Source organism: Ptychodera flava, chromosome 5, assembly GCF_041260155.1.
Source record: "Ptychodera flava strain L36383 chromosome 5, AS_Pfla_20210202, whole genome shotgun sequence".
Classification (NCBI taxonomy): domain Eukaryota; kingdom Metazoa; phylum Hemichordata; class Enteropneusta; family Ptychoderidae; genus Ptychodera; species Ptychodera flava.
In genome coordinates, this window is record NC_091932.1 from 13,155,441 (window position 1) to 13,178,008 (window position 22,568).

The 22,568-nt window shown below is 38.2% G+C and overlaps 1 protein-coding gene across 1 annotated transcript in view; it reads left to right on the plus strand.

The window, feature by feature from the left end:
* LOC139133064 (uncharacterized) overlaps positions 1 to 22,568 on the plus strand; it is a 36,668-nt gene that overhangs the window by 8,411 nt on the left and 5,689 nt on the right. The window contains exons 5-23 of the mRNA XM_070699466.1: positions 1,650 to 1,961; positions 2,425 to 2,730; positions 3,547 to 3,792; positions 4,318 to 4,563; positions 4,783 to 5,025; positions 11,898 to 12,137; positions 12,853 to 13,029; positions 13,464 to 13,637; positions 14,814 to 14,927; positions 17,001 to 17,095; positions 17,638 to 17,823; positions 18,131 to 18,199; positions 18,678 to 18,798; positions 19,232 to 19,381; positions 19,516 to 19,585; positions 20,609 to 20,756; positions 21,012 to 21,061; positions 21,316 to 21,436; positions 21,861 to 21,958. Coding sequence (XP_070555567.1) covers positions 1,650 to 1,961; positions 2,425 to 2,730; positions 3,547 to 3,792; positions 4,318 to 4,563; positions 4,783 to 5,025; positions 11,898 to 12,137; positions 12,853 to 13,029; positions 13,464 to 13,637; positions 14,814 to 14,927; positions 17,001 to 17,095; positions 17,638 to 17,823; positions 18,131 to 18,199; positions 18,678 to 18,798; positions 19,232 to 19,381; positions 19,516 to 19,585; positions 20,609 to 20,756; positions 21,012 to 21,061; positions 21,316 to 21,436; positions 21,861 to 21,958 — 3,166 coding nt within the window. The remainder of the gene's footprint in view (positions 1 to 1,649; positions 1,962 to 2,424; positions 2,731 to 3,546; positions 3,793 to 4,317; positions 4,564 to 4,782; positions 5,026 to 11,897; positions 12,138 to 12,852; positions 13,030 to 13,463; positions 13,638 to 14,813; positions 14,928 to 17,000; positions 17,096 to 17,637; positions 17,824 to 18,130; positions 18,200 to 18,677; positions 18,799 to 19,231; positions 19,382 to 19,515; positions 19,586 to 20,608; positions 20,757 to 21,011; positions 21,062 to 21,315; positions 21,437 to 21,860; positions 21,959 to 22,568) is intronic.

Genomic DNA, 22,568 nt, shown 5'->3' on the forward strand with positions numbered 1-22,568 from the left:
AAAAGTTACAGCTGCATGTACTGTCCCTTTAACAGATGAAAGGGCCCGACAGAAGAGTGATTATCAGTGATGTATAAACCCACACAGCACCAAAAAACAGTCACAGACAATTACAACACTTGTCAACCAGAATAAAAGAAGTCTGAAGTTACTGGAAATGATTCGTGGATTATTTGGAAATGCAAATCCATCTATAAGTTCAGTTTCTTCAGACACAAAGTTTAAAACGGAAAACAAACAAAACGGGCGAAAAGCTAACAACCTTAACGCCAATAGACATGATAGCAATGGTGTCTGTCTATTGCAGAAAATTTCTCCTCTGCACACCACTTAGTAGAAGAATGTGACATTGACATAGAAATTGTGCAGCAATGACAAAGGCTGACATATGTTACTAGTAAACAGTGTTTGCGAAAAAGCTGGTAAATGAGCAAGCAAGATCAAAAATAATCTTCAATTGCCATATCACCTTACAGATGATGATGGGAGGAAAAGGTGATGATGATGAGGAGGAGGAGAAGGGAGAGGAAAAGGCGGGGGAGGCAGTAGAAAATGATGATGATGACGATATTGATCACAAAATCTGTGATAATTCAAATGATCATGAAAAGAGTGAGGGTGACTGTCACAACAAAAACGGATGTACTTTGAATTTTTGTGGACATTATTTTCAGGGCATGTAGAAAGCAAACAGCTTGATTTCATAGTCTTGATACCTTTCACAAGATGCTAGCATATGTAATTTGGTGTGCGAGACTTAGTACCTAAGTTTGATCCTATGTCACCATTTTGCTGAAAATAGCCTGACTTGTATTTTTGAAGCATTTTTCAAAAACTTTGGTAAAAAAAACGTACTCATAGTACCTGTCTGTTAAACTTTACTTGAAGGTTCCTGAGAATATTCTCTGTCAGATTTATCTAACTATCAAAATTACACTGAGAAATTTAGTTCACATTCAATAATTAAGGCTCACTCGTAGATATCAGAGTTTGTTTGTGAAATTTATCACTCTGTGAGCCAATATATATCAACAGTATAAGATACAATTGTATGCCAGAGTCTAAGAAAATGAAAGCAATACATCTTCTGAAATCACAGCAGAAGAGTTGTAAATAAACATAGTTTACTGTGAACGTAAATTTACTGCAGATTTTATGCAATAAATTATAAATGTATTATTGCATAGCATTAATCTCAGTGCCACACTTGAGTATTCACAATATGACGTTTCCAGTACCCAACCATATGGGGCCTTTTTAATTGAATATATTCGCTGAAAAATGTGTGACCCTCCCTAAATGTAGTTTGAAAAAACATGACTCTCCCCCAAACATGGGCATTAAAATTTGCGACCCAATCCCCGGCCTCTCCTTGTAATTTACGTTCAGTCCCTTAACCTGTGCAGTGTAGTTCTTGTCGTCAGCACGTTTCTTTTCCAATGTATAGCAGCGATCACATTTATAATTTTGTACCGATCCGCGTTTTCTTCAAATAATTCACACATTGTTGAATAATGTAAAAGAGTTAGTCACGTCAGATCATTGTCTTGATATTTCCGCCTGTGATGTCATGTTATTCCTTGCTATATATGCACCCTAACTATGCTTCAATCGCAACGAGATCTTTCTCGGTGTCTGTCTGAGTGCAGATTATGTGAACTACATTAACATTGGTTGCTACGGAGATGAGTCAAGTCGTGCCATACCTTACCTCGAAGGAGACGACACAGACTGGTTACACGATCCATATAAGGTCAGGGTAGACTCATTTGAAAAGTGCGCTTTTTCGGCGAGTAGACTTGGCTATTCCGTGTATGCTTTACAAGACGGAGGCCAATGCTTTTCCAGTGGTGATGCTGGGCTTACGTTTGACAAGTACGGCCCGTCCGAAGGCTGCGGCGGTGATGGACTAGGCGGAGTTTACGCCAATCAAGTGTATCTCAAAGTTGATCCTCTACCAGGTAAGCATTGTTAACGTTTGCGATGAATTTTTAATATAATTTTTCCTTTTAATTGATTTCTTGTTGCTGGCTATTTTGTTTGTTATCCTGTCGTTTACTGCATTGCAGAATTTATGATTATTCGTAAATGGAATATATTGTGCTCATGTGCACCCCTTGTTGTTTTGCGACGGATTAATCAAACACTGAATTGGATAAACTAATTCTGATTTCATACAACTTAGTATGATATTGAACAACACTGTGTACCTGTGAAAATCGTTGTTACACTAGTACTGGAGGAAAATCTGTGTCTTCTACTTCTAGTTACTATCGAAAAAATCCTATGTTACGAAATTATAGCCAAAACACCAGTTAGGGATAAATCAATATATTTTTGGGGTAGTGGGTTGATCCACCACCCCTCCCCGAGATCTTAAGGTTGATCTCTTAACTTTATAACTTTTTCTTCCTTTGCCTCCAGATAAGATAGCCGCTGCTCGGTTCGTCAACATTGGTTGTTACATAGCAGATCCCGGTATGGAAACTTTGGAAGGTACAGACAGCCTCCTGTCTGACGACTACAGGCAACGAGACGAGTCGGTTTTGAAGTGTGCACACGTTGCAACCGGTTTGCGCTTTGTAGTCTTTGGAGTGCAAGACGGTGGCAAGTGCATGTCAAGCGCACTATTCTGGTCTGACTACCGCAAACTTGGAAGGTCTGACACCTGTGTCGACGGCAGAGGCGCTGCAGACGCGGTCGATGTTTATGCTGTTGTCCACGGGATAGGTGACTATATTATATAGGCAAATGTATTCAAGACTTACAGACAGTAAAGGAGCAACTTCGATTCCGAAACATCATGAATCGATTGTACCCAAAATCCGACCGCATTATCGACATTTGAATGGGACTTTATTATTTTACCATATATGGGCTTTATCTTACTAAAACAACATAGTCCATAGTTTCTAAAGAACTTCACTTGTTTCACATGACAGGAAAATTCACATGTAAATTGAACACCCTTCTCGGGTCACTTTTACTCCTGCCACACGGCAACCAACCCTTGCAGTTAGTCGGTCTTTCACAAAACATGCCAACATATACGTTGAAGAGAAACAGCAGTAAAATTCCTCCTTGACGTAATGCATTCTCCATGCAAATTATAACGTAAAATGCGTCAGCTACATAGTGTTTTGACTAGCTGATTGTCAGAAGACTGAGGATACGTGCGGGGACAGATTCGTCTATGAATTTATATAGAAGTGGCTGGTGACTGACTCAATCGCCTTTCAAAAGCCAGAAAGCGAACAAATACCCAGCTCCCTCTTTATGTACACACTTTTGTTTCTCCATCAAAAGTGTGTACATAAATGCGACTGTAAGCTTTCCGACCCTAAAATTGATAACAATCTTTCTGATTTAATCCACACTTCGGATTATCGTAATTAGTCACAGTGTCAATCAACATTATCCACATCACAAGAAGGAGACTGGATGAGGGTGTGCCGTGTCTTGTCACAGAAGGACGTTCAGATAGCGAAACTGTCGAATACCCCAAAAACTGACAAGTATAAAATTGAATTCTATGTCATATTACAGATGATGAGCCCCCTGTCGTTAGTTGCCCGGACGTGACGAATACAACCCTTTCAGGGTCAAAGGTTGGCGTGATCAACCTAAACGGAATGACGGTGAGCGACAACATAGCTTTGGTCGAACAAATCAACATCACTTGTAATCATGACGTCAACGGAGAATTCAACGTCGGAAACAGTCTAGTGGACTGTACGTTCATCGACTTGTACTCTAACATGGCATCGTGCACCTTCAACGTTCTCATATTAGGTAAGCATACATTATTCAAGTCTTCATTTGATGTATGAGGTGATAGTAACATTTCGGTAAACTTACTTTTGGTGACTTTTCAGTTGGGTAAAATGCTCGATTCAAGAGCGCGGAATAGTACAGTCATAAAGATACCTCCGATATGACGTAATTGTGTCCTTGTGTCAATCGCAAGTTTCACGCTCAACTTCATCAACGTGTATCATTGCTTTCGTACTTGCAGTGACTGTACTTATTGGCCCCGTCCACAGGCGGGAACTCTCGATATTTAGAGCAAAATCGTACGAAATTGCAGTCATATCTATCATATTGTCACAAAATGTATTCCCGACAAAATGTAAGGAATTTTTATCGCAGTTTCAGCATCCAACAAGTAGCAGGTCGGTTTCAAATAGAGCGAGCGTCGTAGGTGGGTGCAGATACTCGGACCGAGCACTGCGAACTAAGGGGATATATAGCACACGTACTTCAGATTCCTTCTTTGTGCTTCTTACAAGTTTAAGTCCCGTGAACTTGAATTTGCAGATGAGGAACCACCAGTAGGTCATTGTGCTAATGTGACAAATACTACATTACCCGGAGGAAATGTAGGCGTCATCACTGGGTACCAGCTTACGGTGACAGACAACGTGGACATCAGCGATGAAATCGTCAAAAGCTGTACTCCAAACCTGCATGGGGAATTCATAGTTGGATCCAGCAGTGTATACTGTAAATTTACAGACCTATCTAATAACATGGGGCACTGCACATTTCATGTGCTCATCGAAGGTAAGCTGGCCATAATCAGAAACGTCTAACATGTGGATGTATGAAAATATGTTGTACGCATTGTCAATTATCATCTCGTACCAACCAACCAACCAACCAACCAACAAATCAACCAAACTACCTACATATCTACCTACCTACCTACCTACCTACCTACCTACCTACATAAATACGTACTTACGTACTCACGTACGTAATATTCTTATTTTCATCCAACAGATAACGATCCCCCTTCTCCCACCTGTCACGGTGTTGTAAATACAACCCTTCCGAGATCCAACGTTGGTGTGATATCAAGTTTCAATGTGTCAGTCACTGATAACGTAGACAAGGGAGGCATTACCACGGATTGCAGTCCGTATCCGGGAAGTAATTTTTACGCAGGAGAAACTCAAGTTAGCTGTTTCTTTACAGACACAGCCGGCAATCAAGCTTCGTGTGAGTTCACGGTAACTATTGCAGGTATGAATTTTTCAGTTTTGTCGTTCTACATTAAATACAGACACTAAGGGACGGCAAACTGACTAGCAATACAGGAACAACGTCAAAGTCAGTTACAGCTGCGAGGAAAACATGCATTGCATAATTCGAACAGACAACAAACAAAACACTGCTGATAACCATAAGAAAGCCCTTGCCCCCTGCAATTGCCATGCAAAGGAGCTATCTTATCAGACAACCAGTAACATGAAGGCTGATGTGCTGACAGATGCATAGTAACAGCAAGTACTATGTTGATGTGATAGACAATGTTACCAAACTAAGATATCACAACCATGTGTTTTCTTTTTATTCTTTCAATATTTTGGAACATACAAAAAGTACAGATTACATGTATATATATATATATATATATATATATTATATATATATATATATATATATATATATATATATATATATATATATATACACACACACACATATATATACATATCAAAGTATACATATATCCTCGGAAGAAAATACAGTGCTCGATAAGGAAAGCAGAGCGTTATAAATGGTATCACAAATTAATTCAAGTACAAAGCTGTTACTTAAGTTTCATGAATCCTGCAATCTTCAGACAGAAGGAAGATTGTATATATATATATATATATATATATATATATATATATATATATATATATATATATATATATATATATATATATATATATATATATATATATATATATATATATATATATATATATATATATATATATATATATATATATATATATATATCATGAACTGGCCCAAATTCCCACCTGTGTGACGTAGAACACATGCCGGAAAATGCCAAGAGAGTTTGACCGGTTAAGAAGGGCTTGACTACGCAGTTTCTGCGTAGTGAAGCGTCATTACGTATTCATGGTGACCCCTGGCCAGCTGTCAATATCTTTGGGGGCTTTTGTCTTTTGGCCTGCTTTGCATATGCGTCGTTGGACACGACCTGCCAATCACCCAGGTAGTCAGTTAACTACTAATTGACTGTTTACCGACCCAATTAACACTATCCAGCAGTATCAGTCATATTTTAATCGCGTGGCCCGGGTGGGCACAACGTAGGAACGCGTGTATTTCTATGTGTACGTTTCACTTGTGGTGTTGTTTGTACCATCGTGTGTTTGAAGTCCTTGTTTCACCTACAGCATTACCTTCAAGGTGACAGGCTTACTATTAATGTTCAGTATCATTGCACCGAGTTCTGCCCACGGTGAAAACCACCTGTTTTGCCTACAATTACTGCCCGTCGCTGCCCGTCCTGAATGTAGCCTATCTATAGCTACAGTAATCACATAAATCATTTATCAGTTTTGATATATACTCCTAAATTGTAAGTTTGATCAAAATCGAGACCACATTCAAGGGCTATGCAGACTGTCCATGTACGCACACACAGTGACAAGAAGGCGGCAAACACCTACTCACCAAGCACATCGAATCGGCGAAAAACGGCATAAAAAGCTAGGCTCATCGCCAAAACAAACGCGCCAAGCGCTAACAAAAACCCATACCAAGCGGCCCTTTTCAGGGCCACCAAATACTCCAAAAAGGGAACTACCAAAAAATACGATAAAATGACATAGAACACACAAACACTTAAAAGAAATAACAAAAATCGTACACATAAAAATAACGTAACAGAAAACATGGCCGTGGAAATAAATCAGCTATTTCCAAAGAAAAGCCGACAACAACATGAAATTCAACAACAACCTATCATCGCTCAAACTATGAAACTCCGAAAAATAGTACTAGGCAAAAGCCTTAAAATTCATTCGGACACCAACAAAACCAAACAGAATAAAACCACCTCAGGATTTCAACAAATAAAGTCGTATAATGTGACTACGCTACATCGTGAGACACAAACAATCGCAACAACACCAATTCAAAGAAAAGTCAAATTGGACTCCACGAACAACAAAAAAAACAAAAACTTGAAAGCTATCTGAAGCTTCTAAACTCGCACTTCTAGAGATACCCTTTCAAACAAGGAAACAAAACATGTCGCGTGCCAAAAGAATCGCGATAACCAGCTTGTAAACATTGGACAAATTTTGGGAAAATAACCCTTCGACAAGGGTCGGTTTTTCGTTATTGTCAACACAAACGATTACGTACTCGAATGCGAAAGGCAATTACGTAACACTCAGTATTATACACAACAAGCCAGAACAAACAGAAAACAAAGTAAACGAACTATTAATTAAAATGTACGAGAACAAGCACATCAACCAGGATACTTGTAAGTATCTTGATCCAATAAACATAAAATCCGTACCCCGCAGTGGTACTTATTGCCTAAAAATTCACAAACCTCCGCAAAAATCTAAAAGACACACCAGTCAAAACAAAATTTACCGAAGTAAAGAAATATAGAACAAACAAACCGAACCACCAAACGGACTCACAACGTGACCAAAATTAATATACTTGCCTCGCTAATCGGAAAGCAAGACCACTAAAATGCATTAAAATAAATTTTCACAAACACAAACTAAGGAAAGAATCTACACTGCGACTGATGAGAAACCACACTCGGGTTTCGAAACGCAAGCGTCAAAGGGCGACTCTATCAACTTTTGTAACAACATAGGTCCGGCTGCGTCTCGCCATAAGCTTTCCCCACACAAACAAAACATTACCGTACACACTAATCCAAACTTCTCTACAAATATCCAAAGCGAAACAAAACATTTCATTAACACAAACAATCGGATAAGAATGTAGGAACACATTTTCGAAACGAATCAAACACAAACTCGACACAAAAACATTTAGGATAGTTAGGTGGGGAGCCTGTTTCACATTTTTTACATCTCGCTATACTGTCTATGATTCTAAAAATAAAGTCATCTGCCACTTTTTCTGTATACGCGGTTTGGCAAAACTCATCTCTTCAATCGAAAGTCGGGCGATTTCATGGTTCTTTGGGGCACTTAAGTGTACGTCGAGCTCAAGTAATGTGGTTACATTCGCGATGTTTTATTCAAAATTATTTATTTTTTCTAGGGCAGATGCTCATAATTTATGCTGTTGGAAATACTGGCCGCTCATAAACAAGACAATAAACTCAATATATGTGCATCTTTACTTATATTGTCAAAGTACCACCGACACCCACAAAAAACCAAATGGTTCAGTCCAGGTATTTGCAACTCTGCCATCCGACTGGTCAACAGGAAATCAACCATAGGTGTCTTTTGGCACGCGTATACGCCAGTCACCTAGGCGACGGTAATCTGCACCACTTATCACCATCGGGAAGGTACTCCTCCATATACCACTGGTGATCCCACCCTCAAGGCACTGCGTCATTCGACCTCGCTGTTATTGTAATTTCCTGCATAAAATTAACAGCGAGGTCAACCGGTCAAACTCTCTTGGCATTTTCTCTCATGAATTACCCCTGTTGTACGTCATCAACCGCAACTTTTTTCTTGCATGGTACCGTTCATACATGCGGGTCGCGACGTGAACATAGACCGATTTGTCGTGATCGATGCCAGCTCCACTCGAGTCGCGTCGTATAGGGCTCAATGTGGACGTCGTACCTGGCGACCCCGGTTGTCGATAAACCTGAAATCTACACCTCAACGGAAGTTCAACTGAATAAATGAGTATACAGTATAATCTTCGGGAAAGCGACATAGGAGTCACAAGTATAAAGTCATTCGACTAACAACGATAAATTTCCTTCATCATACCAAAATTCCGTAAATCCTCGCTCGGAATCGTAAGGCGTAAGGCTGTAGCGAAGACATCAGCTGTTGAGCTGTGCAGTGCAGCGCTGTGGAATCCGGTGCACTTCGAAAGTTGACTCAGACAACACTCAAAACAGAGTTTCGGTCAAATAAAATTAGGATGTATCTACGGGTGAGATATATGTCATTGCAAACATCAAAGTCCTCAAGACGCAAACATTGACGACCGAGATCGGGATTAACGAGTTGACACCGGCATGGCATAGACCGGTGACGGCAGCGTTGTGGGCATAAACATGCTATGAGTTACACTCTGTGTGTCATCGAACGAAACCTTTCGCGCTCGCCACGGTCGTAAACTTGTGTGATATTTGAAAAGCCACGGAATCTCTCAGAGAATGAGAATTACTGTTTCGATCGTGTCGTTGCATTTACTTCATAAATCCATTTGTAAAAATTCTAAATAACTCCGAAAACTTGGCTATCCGTCGCTAGCACGATGAAAGTAATATCCACCGATACGACTTGCCTTGGCATCGGTACAGCGCGAGACAATGATTGACACGTTCACATGACCGAATCCGTACGTTTGGTTGATGGAGATACCATTCGATGTATCCAATTTCAGCTTGATGGGATTTATGAATGAAATGGGTTACGGACCGCCTTACTCTTTAAATGAAAGTAATCCGCGTGAGTAAAACACAAATCGCGACGAAGGCTCGAAGTTGTACGGCTCGTATACGATGACGTCAAACAGAGAAATATATATATATATATATATATATATATATATATATATATATATATATATATATATATATATATATATATATATATATATATATATATATATATATATATATATATATATGTATATTGAAATTAAAGTGGAAGGACGACACATATGACCCTATCCAATGCAGCTGCATACTCGAATCCTACAAAACGTGACAAAGAGGTGTAATCTGTGCCTTGCTGAAAAGCTACACATCGATGGAGATAATTGTTAAGCACTCTCAATAAGCGTTGGGAGACATGAAAATAAGCATTATCTGTCAAATTGCCGTACCACCAACTTGAACTCATACTGGATCCGCGAACCAAAACAAAGACTTGAAATTCAAATACTAAAGATAATCAGAAAGTCAGTCGAATCAAGTCAAAATCGCTGAAATGGGCTGAAATGAATTACTCGTTATATAATATATATATATATATATATATATATATATATATAATATAATCTCATGGTATTTTTCTCTGTTTGACGTCATCGTATACGAGTGTTTTTCGCGGAGCCGTACAACTTCGAGCCGAAGGTGAGAAGTTGTGCGGCTCCACGAACACGAGTATACGATGACGTCAAACAGAGAAAAATTCCATGGGATTATATATTTATCACATGAACACTCTTCTTATATTTCTTTTGACGTAGATGGATCAAAATAATCCTAACTGATTGCATGAATTTCATCGCGATTTATGCTTTACTTACGCGGATTACTTTCGTTTAAAGAGTAAAGCGGCCCGTAACCCAGGAGATACTTTCATTCATAAATCCCATCAAGCTGAAATTTTGATACATCGAATGATATCTCCACCAACCAGACATACGGATAGGGTCATGTGAACGTATCAATCATTGTCTCGCACTGTACCGATGCAAAGGCAAGTTGGCCATCGGCGGACATAGCTAGCGATGGATAGCCATAGTATATTAAGAGTTACTTAGAACAATTACAAATGGATTTAAGAAGTAAATGCAACGACACGATCGAAACAGTAATTCTCATTCTCAGAGATGCCGTGGCTTTAAAAATATCGCACAAGTTTACGACCTTTGCGAGCGCGAAACATTCCGTTCGATGACACACTCATTGCATGTTTGTGCCCACAACGTTGCGTTGCCGTCACCGGTCTCTCCCGGAGTCAACTCGTCAATCCGGGGTCAATCCCGATCTCGGTCCTCAGTGTTTTCGTCTTATAGACTTTGATGTTTGCAGTGACACATATATCTCGCCCGTGGATACATTCTTATTTTGTTACTTACTGAAACTCTGTTCTGAGTGTTGTCTGAGTCAACTTTCGAAGCACATGGGATTCCACAGAGCTGCACACAGCTCGACAGCTTGTGTCTTCGCTACAGCATTATGCCGCGCTGCAAGTTTGATTCCGAGCGAGAATTTACGGAGTTTTTGTGCGATTAAAGAAATTGATCGTTGTGAGTCGAATGACTTTCTGCCTTTGCCTCCTTTGTCGCTTTCCCGAAGATTATACTGTACTCATTAATTCAGTTTAACTTAGGTTAAGGTGTAGGTTTCGGTTTTATCGCCAACCGGGATCGCAAGGTACGACGTCCACATTGAGCCTACACGACTAGACTGGAGCCGCGACGTTACTGAGCCATTAAAATAAAACGATCGTCGGTATCTCCATTCGATTCTCGGGAAAAGCTATATAGTTTTAGAGACTTAAAATTTCGTTGGACAAATATGCCTTCTATGTTTCCATGTCTGGATCTATCCCTTTTGTAAAAATAACGTGCGAGCTTGTACGGCATCGCATCGATCACAACAAATCTGTTTGTGTCGCGATGCCTGCATGTGGGAACCGTTGAACGGTACTATGCACGAAAAAAGCTCCGGTTGATGACGTACAACAGGGGTAGTTCGGATTTCTTATCCTTCCTGTTTACGTCACACAGGTGGGAATTCGGGCCAGTTCATGTGATAAATACATCATACATACATACATACATACATACATACATACATACATATATATATATATATATATATATATATATATATATATATATATATATATATATATATATATATATATATATTCGATTGTAGTTATTTTTTTGTGTAAAAATGGGGAAACTCTAGTCACGCAAACTTTCAGCATGTCAAATAAAATATTATACACCGTACTAGGCATCTAAACGGTGAGCTGCGGCGATATCCGTAGTAATCGAAAATGTTGAATTTTGAAACAATGCGATCCCTGTGTTTGCCGCCGAGTGCGAACACGGGTCTTTCTGTCACTCTTAATCAGCGAAATGAATAACACCGGGACTTCAATGATGATGCCATTATTTCAGCCAGCATGGTCAAAACATTTATTTCGTAGATAACGAGGCTCCAGAAGTTACATGCAGCAACATTAGTGCAAGAGTCTCACCCAGTTCACAGTTTACCCTCCCTACCTTTGACAACTTCTACATTGTGGACAACGTCGACAGTGAGTCCGATGTAAGTTACACTTGTCAGCCATCGGCGGGAGACATTACCGGAAGTACACCTGTCACGTGTACGTTTGAAGATTCGTCTGGGAACTCAGCCATGTGTTCATTCGTAGTGTATATAGGAGGTAAGCATAATTTCTGTCAATAATTAGAGTAATTACCATTACGAAACACTCAAAGTTTCGTAGTCTCCTACCATCTTCACATCACGAAATATGAAGACCAGTACAGACGCTGGCCAGTTTGTTACTAATTTTCAAACATTGTTTACCCTTCATGGGTATGAAGTACGGGTATCTTCAAAAAGTGACGTATTCGTAACATGGTAAATCGACGTGGTTGCCCCATGGACTTCATTTCATTTTGCTGATAATAAAGCTTTGAAATAAGATCTATCTACCTTCAGTAATTCAAAACAACCGCATACTAGCGTACATTCACTAATCGATAAGTGAATAAGGTCTACATTAAGGTCGTACGCGTCTCGAAAATAAAAAAGTTCCAAACCTTTACATAAACTTTCCGTATACATACCCTTTAAACTGCCCCGGAAATTAAGAGTAAAAATCAGGGGTTGTCATGCAAAAAATTGGTATGAGAGAAAACAAATTACCTGACATTTACCGATGTTTGATATTCAAAATGGTCACCATCTCTGTGGGAAAAATACAATTTTCGATTTTCAAAAAAGTAAGCCTATCAAACTTATTCACTCCACGAGCTTCAAATTGAGCCCCCTCCGAGTGGTGGACCAAAATAATTGTAAAGTCTAAGAGTCCGAATATCTGTCCCCGAGGCGCATTCTACCTTAACATGATTTTTGCTAAAATTTCAATACAGTATCATGTATTGTTCCACGTCCTGGGTCAAATGAGACAGCAATACTCATGATTGACAGTGGCGGCTCTGTATTTGCGTCCTGCTCTAAGGGATGGAGCACGGCTGATGGGACTGGAACTGGTGTCCTCATGGTATGCAGCGACGGGGAACTTAGCAGTGCGTTTCCCGAATGCACAGGTAGGAATCTTGACTTTCTAGAATCTGTCAGCGAGTCAGCAAAGACACGATTACAAGGAATCCAATCTTACCGACATGTAGACCCGCGCAACTAACAGTTTGTAGAAGCTGACATATCAAGCGCAGCAATTGTTTGTTTTGCCTTTTTATCAATCCAACATTTAAGAGGGTGGAATCACGGCGGCAATACCACGCATGCTCAGTGAGTTAGTCAAGGTCTTTTGACAGTAAAATCAAGAGGTGCTCATAGTACACTGTTATCACATCACTGAATGTGTGTGTATATATATATATATATATATATATATATATATATATATATATATATATATATATATATATATATATATATATATATATATATATATATATATATATATATATATATATATATATATATATATATATATGACACTTGTTGTATGCATATTCAGATATTGATGAATGTACCATTGGGAGTCACAACTGTGACTTGGAGACAAACAATGAAATCTGTATCAACGAGCCTCCAGGCAGCTTCACTTGCATGTGTCTGCCAGACTTCCGTAAAACTGATAATGCTGAATGCCTTCCGGACATTGCGGTGCCGAGTCATGACCAATGTGAAGGTAAGTAAAATTCCATGGTATAGATGTTTTATTTAATTTACTTTTCTCGTATTATCATATGAATATACGTCACGGCCATTAGAGCTGCAGTACAAACTTGGGGGAAAACTATGTATTTTTTCTTTTTATTCGCAGTACAATAAAACATTAAAATCCGAGTAGAAAAAGATATTTTACCGCTGGTTCTTGTTGACAACTATGCTGATCATACATGAATATATGAATGTCAGAATAACGTGGTCAGGTTTAAAATTGCATTGAGGCAAATTCTCCATACATACTGGCACAGACAAATATAGACAGACTTGTAACGCGGCATGCCTTTTGTTCCATGGTCGTCTCGGTAGACTATTGGCTTTTCATATTAAAATGAGCTTCAAAGGTGTTAAACTTTTTGGAGGCTTTGTTTGTGGTTGATAATTGCACGAGATTATGCGAAAAATACGACGAGATGGCATCGTACTGCCAGTCGCGTAGCAACCATAGTTACTTTGTGAGCTCTCAGGCCAGAAACACTGCTTCACGCCAATCAAAACATAACACGCCAGCAGTTTCATAAACATGTCCTTCCTCGACGCACGTATAAAAGACGGTATGACTGACCGTAAACCATTGAGTAAAACCAGACAGTATCGATAAAAGACTTTCAAATTTGGTTCAAACACACTCATTATATATTCATAAAAATATGAGAGGAATTTTTAAAACGGTAAAACTCATTTTTCTGAAGCTCAAAACAGTCCCCTTTTCGCCAGCACGTCAATTCCGCTCACCACTACACACAACAATAACACACACTTTGTCGAACATACTTTCGCTTAACAATTGGCGAAAATCCGAAATTACCGAACAATGCATGGTCGGCACTCTTCGGAAAAGAGAGGCGAGAGCAACTTGAGGCGAGGCGAACATAGATGGGTTTGTGACCGCTTCACGCCTTTAACAATACCCGTTACAAGTCTGTCTATGTTTGTCTGTGATACTGGTAGAAAACATTCCTTCATCACGTAAAGCACTTAGCAACTGAGATCAAAAACAGTTGAGTTCCTGTCTATATCTGTTAGTTTCTCCCTATCTTCTTGCATCCCTTTATCTTTCTTGTTTTAAGTTTTGAAAATCTTTTTTTTAAATAGATACGAATAGAATTTGTTTTTTACAATTGCGTAATGATCACAGGTGTTGGTGGGCTGAAGTGTCAAGCTGAAACAGATGAGCTATATGATGAGTTTTGGCCAGAAACCCTAGCAAACTGCGTGACGTCATGGAGAAAGTGTCCTACCGGTACATACGGTATGCGTCCAAAACCTCATTTGTCAAATGATGATCCTCTTACGTAATTTTAGCCGCTGAATATATATCTTGTTATAACCTTTCACAATGTTCATTAAACTCAGTATCCAGAACGTTTCATACATTTTCCGCATTTGTTTTTACAGTGGTTTGTGTTGAACAGTCGGCAATACGGGAAACAGACATGCTGACTAAAGAAACAAGGAGTTGCAAACATTTTCAGGTGTAATTATCGTCTAGGCATTAGATATAAGTCAATAACAAAGAAACCAACTCTGCGAAAGTTGAAACATTTAGGTCATTCGTAGTCAAAGCAATACAGCAAATCCACACATCCGTCTACCAGTCAAGAACGCACAATTTACAAACGTTCTTTGTGCGGATCTAGTGGTCTTGTTTTGACTGTGTCTAATCTCCTTCCAGTTGAATTCTTTATGATCGACTGATATTACCGCTAGATGATAGTAGTGTTACACCAGACAGGGTTAGTAATTCGGAAATTTAGACACTAGGTCTAAGTCATGTGTTGCCAACGGTTCAGCGCAAACCACTGTAAAGTAAAGTATGTTATTATCTCCCAAAATCACTTCAAAGCCTACCCTTCAACCTGCTAAACTACCTAATATTGTAATGATGTTTAAGGTTATCGTTTACACCATTTTGACATACTTTAGGGAGCGATATTGAAATGCACTCCTTTTCTGGAACATCAGTAAATAGCATTTTATAAAAAAGTTACAGATTTTGCCGATTCAAAGGATTACGATGGAAATAAGTAGTTATTCAAAGGGAAGTGGGCGTCGGAACTGCGCACGTGCAACTATCTTGTTTACAAACAATGTATTTTATGCACTATATATAGATGCATCATGTCAAAAACAGCTGCAACATTTACATTTTACGATGTACATTGAGACCAACATGTTTTAACTTTCATCAATCGCCAACGTAGCTTGGATACAGTGTGTATATCGGTCGTAGGGGTTCCTAGCGACCTTTGAGCGCCGTTCCGACGACCATCGCCCTTTAAGCTCTAAGTCAAGAAAAAAACTCTAGTGCAATTACACCAACACATATACATGAAATGGAAAATAAACGGTAAATTGTACATTAGAGACTTTAAAATTTAAAACTGAGTACTGCAAAACTTTAAAATATTCGTCATATCCAGAATAGCTCTTCACGACAAACAATAGATGTAGAGTCACACTTAATTATGAAAATAAAACGAGACAGATGTCAACTTGAAATGGACCGTCTTATTTTGTCCACTATAATTTATTAGGATCCGTATTAAGATCGCGTTTTTAATTTCATTTTCCATAAAGGCCGTAAACTTGCCTGTCACTCTAAAGAATACGACATAGGTCATTTCGTTCATTATTAGCAGCATTTCAATGTATACTCATCAGCTAATTGCATTAATATTTGATTTGATCTACATTGTCTGAGATCAATTAATATATTAAGGCTTGGAGGCAATATCCAAGGAGAATTTCAGCTGGGGATCTAAAGAGCTTTCAGTTTCGTATTTCTGAGAAGAAATCAACAGGTGTTAATAGAACTTTCGGTAAACAATGCCTTCGATAGAACAGACTAACTATTCAGGGTCAACAGTAATAATAAGCTGTCGCTGTTGATTTTTAATAGCTCATGCGTCTCTAATTTTTTGATACAAGGACAGTTCCCTTAATTAACGTTATTTTTTCTGCTTGAAAACAAGACACGACTGTAATTATTCTGGATATTGACATATGAATAAAAGTTGAAAGAAGCCTTTACATTTAATTCTCATTTTTGTATTTTACAAAGTCCTTTCAGTTTTTTTAGAAAATGACAAGCGGGCTCAGTTGTAAATTTTTCTATGCCATAAGATTTTTCGTTAAGTTAAAAATAATTTTGCTCCTCACGAAATTATCCAACAATTGTTGCAATAGTGTAAAATAAAACCGTACAGAGCTGAGACTGTTACAGAAAGTCGTTGTAAAGGCATGAGTCACCAATCTTTGTTGCACGATAATCTTCACTTTTGCCAGAGTGTAAATTCCATTTCGAGTTTCTGACCATTTCCAGGTAACATGCTTCGTTATTGTGCCGCCGACGGCGTTTGGCAACGTCCCGATACGACGTTTTGCACAAGTGAAACTTTGGAAGAGATTTTGTCTAAGGTGAGTGCTAGGCTTAATGAGTAAGATAACACTGGATATTTACAGGGTCTCATTTCGTGTCTCTGCCGTTGACTTTATAATTGCTCAATGCGATGAGTAGTCGGGTTTGAATGGGTCAATGACGTATTCTTCTGTTCCAGTACATACCGGAAATATACGTACCTGAAACTTTTACGCCGGCGTTGACATACAAATTTATTAATGATCTTCTTACTGTTTCATTAACGCACTTGAGGTCAAAGCAACCACGGCGTTAGGTGGAGTGCAACGTAACTTAAGTTTAATGAAGATGCTTTTTCTGTAAAATCTCAATAGAATTAAGAAGAGATGGACGCCTCCAAGCGTCAGGATTTAGAAATTCACACCGCTTGTTATTGGTGCAACTGAGGTGAACTTGCAGTTAATTATTATAATAAGACATTGGTCTACTCTTTCACAGTATTATATCATTTTCTTTTGTATGTCTGTCTATTTCTTTCGGTATACTGTCTCTGTCTTTCTGTCTGTCTGTCTGTCTATCTGTCCCACCTCTCTTAATGCAGGCGTTGGCCATTCGAACGACAGTCGATGCAGAAGAAATTGTCGATGAAACTAAGACGGTCGTATCAGCAGGGAAGGTCATTTACGGTGGCGACCTCATGAAAGTGATTGAAATTCTTAAGACTGTCCTCCATAAGGATCCCTTGAACTTGGTTGGCAGTACGGAAACAAAGATTAACTTCACTCTGGTGAGCATTGCCAGAAAAACATTTTATTTTCCATTTTGACAGATATTTGACAAATCACGATATAATCCTTCGAATTCACTAATTTTTTGTAGTATAATTTCGTAGCGTTTACATCAAACAGTAATACATGACTTTGAAATAATTATGCATATACTGAATATGAAAACATATTTAACATGAAATTACATTTGAGTGATGTGTAAATGCTTTCCACTTCCGAATATTCTCACTGACCCCTTACAGTATGCCTTTGTCACATACACTAATTTATCACTAACAAGATAATTCATACAAATTGACATTTCAGGGTTTTATGAAAATTATTAACGATTTACTAAGTAATCATAACCAGTACCATTGGGATAACATTCATAAGGTAATGACACTGACCCAATATCTATTCACCAACTTTTTAATGGCACTTTGAATGAAAATCGTCCGACTCAGTGTTCGGACTAAAATACCATGTACTTTGGAAGTTTGTCATCCGCATTAAGCAATGAAATATGGTATTGGAAACGAGATCTCTAGGTACGCTTGCAGAGCCACCTTCGTTGCGAAAATATGCTTCTCAATCCCTTATCTCCTGCTTCTTGCATCAGTTGCAGGATGGAGCTCAATGGGTATATTTCTAAAAGTAATCTGTAGTCTATAATGTAAGTGACGTCATTTGAAATACAAATGTGAGCTTTGAAAGATCTGAGCTAGTGCAAGTACACTGTGTAATGCATATAAGCTTTGTGTGCTGTGTCTAAAACAGTGTGTAGACAATGTAAATATTTCTGTGCCCTAAAGAAACAGAAATGCACTCATGTAAACATAACCATACGATCTTTACATTCTTGTATCGGCAGGATAGAGGAATCAATAAAGGCACGGCGTTGGTGTTCAAAGCTTTGGAGAGATTTAACGAAGGTGTCAGTCAGTTCATCATCGAGTCAAACGTCATACTTTACGTGTCATCTACAAACATAGGTACATGTAGACATATTTCACCATTCATTTTCCTCCATTTAGATGTCTACTGAAAAAAATCAGAATTTGACAGAAATTAAGAAACTTGTTATTGCTGGAGCTTGTATCACCGCAATATTAAGGTATCTTCCAATATCGGGTATGGCATTCTGCTAGGCCTGCACGTTAAATGTAGCATGTATGTCTCATAGATCATAGAACCTAAGCCGATTCATCTTATCGCGGAACTTGCCACGCATGCGTACCCCTCCTAATTTTAAGACTGTCAGCTATTTCTAAATATGAGTTTCCGCAACAGGATTACCAAATAGTCAAGAATCAAATTTCTGTCTTTATTATTTATATAACCATCTACGTAGTTTATTGAGTTATCTATTCATGTATGTAGTTATTTATGTAGTTATTCTCTGATATGTTCATTCTCATACAACAGAATACCAAGCATACTTGGTACAAACTGGAGGCCGAAAGATGGACTCGCTGGCAATCGATCACATGATTTCTTCTAGAGAGAGGAGAAATGCCGAGCAAACAAATGCTAGCGAAGCTGTGCTGCTTTCAACGGAAATAACGGGCGAAGCAAGTAAGTGGGTATTCGCACGTGTGTACAGTTTTGACTGAAAAGCGTAAAGAAAGCTTCTCATAGTTTTGTTACAAAAATCAGCAAACTTGGATCGCTAACGTAACGAGATGATTGTTATCTGTGTTATTATATAGATGAGACGGTTTTAATTGCCTTTGTTTATCACAATACTGGAAATCTTTTGCCTGTTGAAGATACGCAGAGGTAAGTGAACAACAATGTGTTAAAATCAAATAGCAATACGCATTTGAAACATTTTCCTATAGATTGAACAAGTTACAGCCGGTTTTGCTCTCAAAAAATCTCTGCCTATGATGATGTGGATAGGAAGCGTGTCACTACAAATTAATGCTTGAAAGATCACGGTTTCTTTTCTCGCTCAGTTTTATTCTGTCATTGACGTTTATACTACAGTAGTAACGTTTGTATAGCTTGAAGAAAAAACATCCTTGTTCAGAGCCACAAAACAATAATATTATCTGTAAACATTCATTACATAAAGGGGAACTTATGGATATTTTCTGACGAGGGTATGATGGAGAACAATCAGAAGTATTTCAGATTGTTCTCCATGATGGTAAGGAACGTCAAAGTTTAAAAAAATATTGTACAGGATAATTAGTGTTCGGCAGAAAACGTCTCACTGATACGCATGCGCCAAATTGACACTGCAACACGACTTTCCCCTTGACATCTTATACTCACCGCAATTTCTATCAAGCATATGCGTTGCGGCCATCAGGGTACTATTTTCTAGTTTTTGTTTTGAGTGACATGTGCAAGTAATAAATTTGTTATGATAACGTAGACATTAATAATAAATGAAATGCATTCCTATTTACATTCGAATGCAAAATACAAGATAGTGTTACGGATCCCCAGTGCATCACCGTACTCCTGAGTGAAGCGCCCTCTATGACATTATGTAGAATCAAGGTGCACGTTGATGACAAACCTGTGACGACGTCGTCGAATAGTAGTGTCTCCATTTCTTATCAAACATACCACAAATCGACAATGAGATATTTTAAACCGTAGGTAATGCCTCAGCCCTTTTCTAATATTAGTGTGTTCATTTGTTTAAAACTTCTTTTTTACCAGTTTCATCACGGCATATTAAAACATGCTGAATTTCCAGGAAAAAAGTAACTAGAGCAATACCATAGAATAATTCTTTTGCTGACTGTCTGAAACTAAAACTATGCTACTTTTGTTTGTTTTGCAAAGATATGAAGCACGAGAGTGGGTCAAGTCTATAACGGCTGTTAAACGCATTCAGAAAGTCAATTCGCCCGTTTTGTCTGTAAAGTTGTATTCGGATTCAGACTCAAGCGTCAGAGTGGACTCACTGACACTGAAACTTAACCATAAAGAGGTAAGAAATACAAAAGCCAAAACATTCCTGTCACATGAACGTCATAGTTGCAGTGAGCAGGCATAAATACATTTATTGAGTCAGACACCTTTTACCAAACTCAATGTCCAAGTTGGACTCTGGATGTACGCATCGACTGTATCCGTGCTTTATTTACATTTTTGAATAAACGACATGTTTTACGTAAAGCCAGATGTTTATCTTTTATCACCTCTACTGCTACCATATATTCTCTTTTTGTTAATTTCATTGCAGGAAGGCTATAACGCGGCATGTGTAAAGATGGTGTACGACAGACTGAGAAGGTGACACTTTTTCTTTGTTGTTCATTTTTAAATTCATGTGTACGTTGCGATATTCATAACGCCACCACATTTGATGTATACTTTCTTTCGATTTTAGAATAAATTTCACATGATGGGAACAACAATTTAATTTCACTGAACACTTTACTTCTATTATCTCATTCGGAACTCCATGTTCTGCTCATAAAGCATAATTAGTGCAGTCGATAAAATGTTTTTGAAACAACAGCCATTCCATTTTTCACTTTTTCCAGTATATGGGATAAAGAAAGTTGCAGTATAATTTCATTGGAGTCAACTGACAGCTTTACAATTTGCAAGTGCGATGGAACTGGAACTAATGCTGTTATCATGGTGATCGGAAAACCACCAATTGTAAGTTTAATTTCCTTTCCGGTAATATCTGAAAAATAAAAAAATTCCCGTCCGTTGGTTCAAATTTCCGATTTTAATTAACATCTCACATTCCCCCACACTTTTGATGAGCAATTTAGAAGTGCTACAAGTCACGCAAACTTTCACATGTCAAGTTCTACGGCAAGGTACAAACTCGTCATAATGTTTTCAAAAGCTCCTTATGCTCTCTATGTAAAAATAATTTAGGGAACAGACAAGTTAGATAATTGGGCACAATATCAGAAAGATACACAGCTCAGAGACACTCAAGCACAACGTTATACCGTCAATGACTTGAAAACGTTTCACGGACAATTTTTTGATATAGTGAGTATGTTCATAACTTCTATTGTCGTTCATCACTATGTTCCTCGTTCATCTACTTTCGAACTCTGTTTTCCAGCCATTTTACACCTCGGCTCGTAAAGCTATAACTGTTATATGCAACGGAATGTCGGTTTTCTTACTTGTAACTTCCGTTGTAATGGCGTCATTATCCAGGTAGGTTTACTTCAACAGAATGCATAAATAAATATATCAGGGATATAATGTTATATGTGAAAGGTATGTGCTAGATATAATGACTTTCTTATGATATGAAATAACTGCAAATATTAAAGCAATCTTACAATATTGAATATCTGTAAGTATGCGACAAAATTTTTTCTGTTATATATTCGAGATGAAAACCTACCTTTTAAGGGACATCCGACATTTTGACGTTGATCACCAGAAATGTGACAATCCCAATAAGCTGTATTTCTTTTTCGAGATCTTGCTTATTCTGTCAAATACAGATTCTTTTATATCTCCACTCATTCTTGTCAAAATTCCTAATGTTCAACTTGTCACTATGACCGGCATATGCGCAGGGTCGACAGAATGCAGTGTTCGGCCGGGCGAATAGTTGGTATTCAACATACCTTACCCAGACGAATAAGAAAATGTTTGTTTTGTGGATAAAAGCAATGACAATATTGTAAAAAAGTTAAGCTATTTTCCCTTAAGGTAGTATGCGCCTCGATGATAAAAGACTTAAACTTTTGCTCAAACTTTCCTAAACGAAACTTTCAACCATTCTCTTACCAAATCAACAATAAAAATCAGGGGT